The sequence below is a fragment of the Echinops telfairi genome, unplaced genomic scaffold, assembly GCF_000313985.2.
Source record: "Echinops telfairi isolate 266 unplaced genomic scaffold, ASM31398v2 ScPeMD7_655;HRSCAF=1070, whole genome shotgun sequence".
Taxonomy (NCBI): domain Eukaryota; kingdom Metazoa; phylum Chordata; class Mammalia; order Afrosoricida; family Tenrecidae; genus Echinops; species Echinops telfairi.
In genome coordinates, this window is record NW_022104553.1 from 19905585 (window position 1) to 19906698 (window position 1114).

Sequence of the window (1114 nt, forward strand, 5' to 3'; positions counted from 1 at the left end):
GGTCTCCTCCCTGGGCAGACGGCAGAGGTCAGGCAGTGGCCCGACCTGGGACTGCTGCTTCCACGCCTCCTCCCCCCGCCCCCGCCCCAGTCCGCTCCAGCTCACTTGATGCGCACGCCGATGGACCTCCGGAAGGCCTGTGTCAGAGCCTCGGTCCTGCTCATCTCCAAGGAGAAGGTCTCGCTGCCCGCAATGGCCGTGGAGGGGTTGTCAGGGCCCAGTGCCTGGGCCATGCCTATGGCGATGGCTGTCTTCCCCGTGCCAGGCTGCCCGGCGACGAGGACCGCCCGGCCGGCAATCTTCCCTTCTCGGATCATCTCCAGCACCACGTCTGCTGCCCGCCGGGCTGCCAGCTGGCCCACCATGCCCTGGGAGGCCTGCCGGGGCTCCAAGGCGTCGTCCAGTCCCAGCCCCCGGGTGTGGGAGTGAGCACCAATGGGCTCAATCCTGGTCACGTCTCGGATCTCTGGGACCTTGGTTGTGGCCGCAGTTGCCATGATGCTCAACTTTCCCTTGAGAGATTTGAAGTCCCCTTGTACATTCAGAGAGTGTAATAGACATCTGCAGGTGCTTTAGGAGCTGATTAAGGATGTGCCTGACTTAGTTTCTTGCTTGTATTTTTTGAAGACGCTATTTCATGTGTAAATTCCAATTTGGTTGTCCGCTTTTTGACTTTTGGCTTAATATTTTGAACACTTCCGTCTTCTTCTTTTCGTAGCGTCTCTGAGTTTCTTCTCGCTCCTGTTTCCTCCCTCAAATTCCTGTTTCTTAGCAGCACGTTTGGCTTGTATCTGTGAATGTTCTTCTTGCGCTTTCTGATGGGATGCTTTCTTTTTCTTTAGAGGTGCAAAGGAGCTCACGGTCGGTCATGCTACCTTGTTCTTCTGGCAGAGGAGGGCCCGGGCTGCCCTGTTCTGCAGACAGAGCCTGGCCAAGGCTGGCGTGCTATTGTGGCCAAGGCAGTGCACTTGTTCTTCTGACCAAGGCTGGGGCACATCTCTGATTCCCTTCTTGAGTCTTTTCTCTTCAGCTAAACAGAGCTGTTTCAGGTGGTCTGGGGATCCGCCTGTGAACTGGGAGTCCTGTGAGGTTTGAGCCTTTCTTTCCTTCCAAA

General features: G+C 56.5%; 1 protein-coding gene and 1 pseudogene across 1 annotated transcript; both read right to left on the reverse strand.

The window, feature by feature from the left end:
• Window positions 1–101: 101 nt before the first annotated feature.
• On the reverse strand, window positions 102–497 carry LOC101647242 (ruvB-like 2). The gene has a single exon (XM_045292424.1). The coding sequence runs from the start codon at window positions 495–497 to the stop codon at window positions 102–104; it is 396 nt and encodes a 131-aa protein (XP_045148359.1).
• Window positions 498–600: 103 nt separating this feature from the next.
• The window catches only part of LOC101646918, a 13484-nt pseudogene continuing 12970 nt past the window's right edge, over window positions 601–1114 (reverse strand).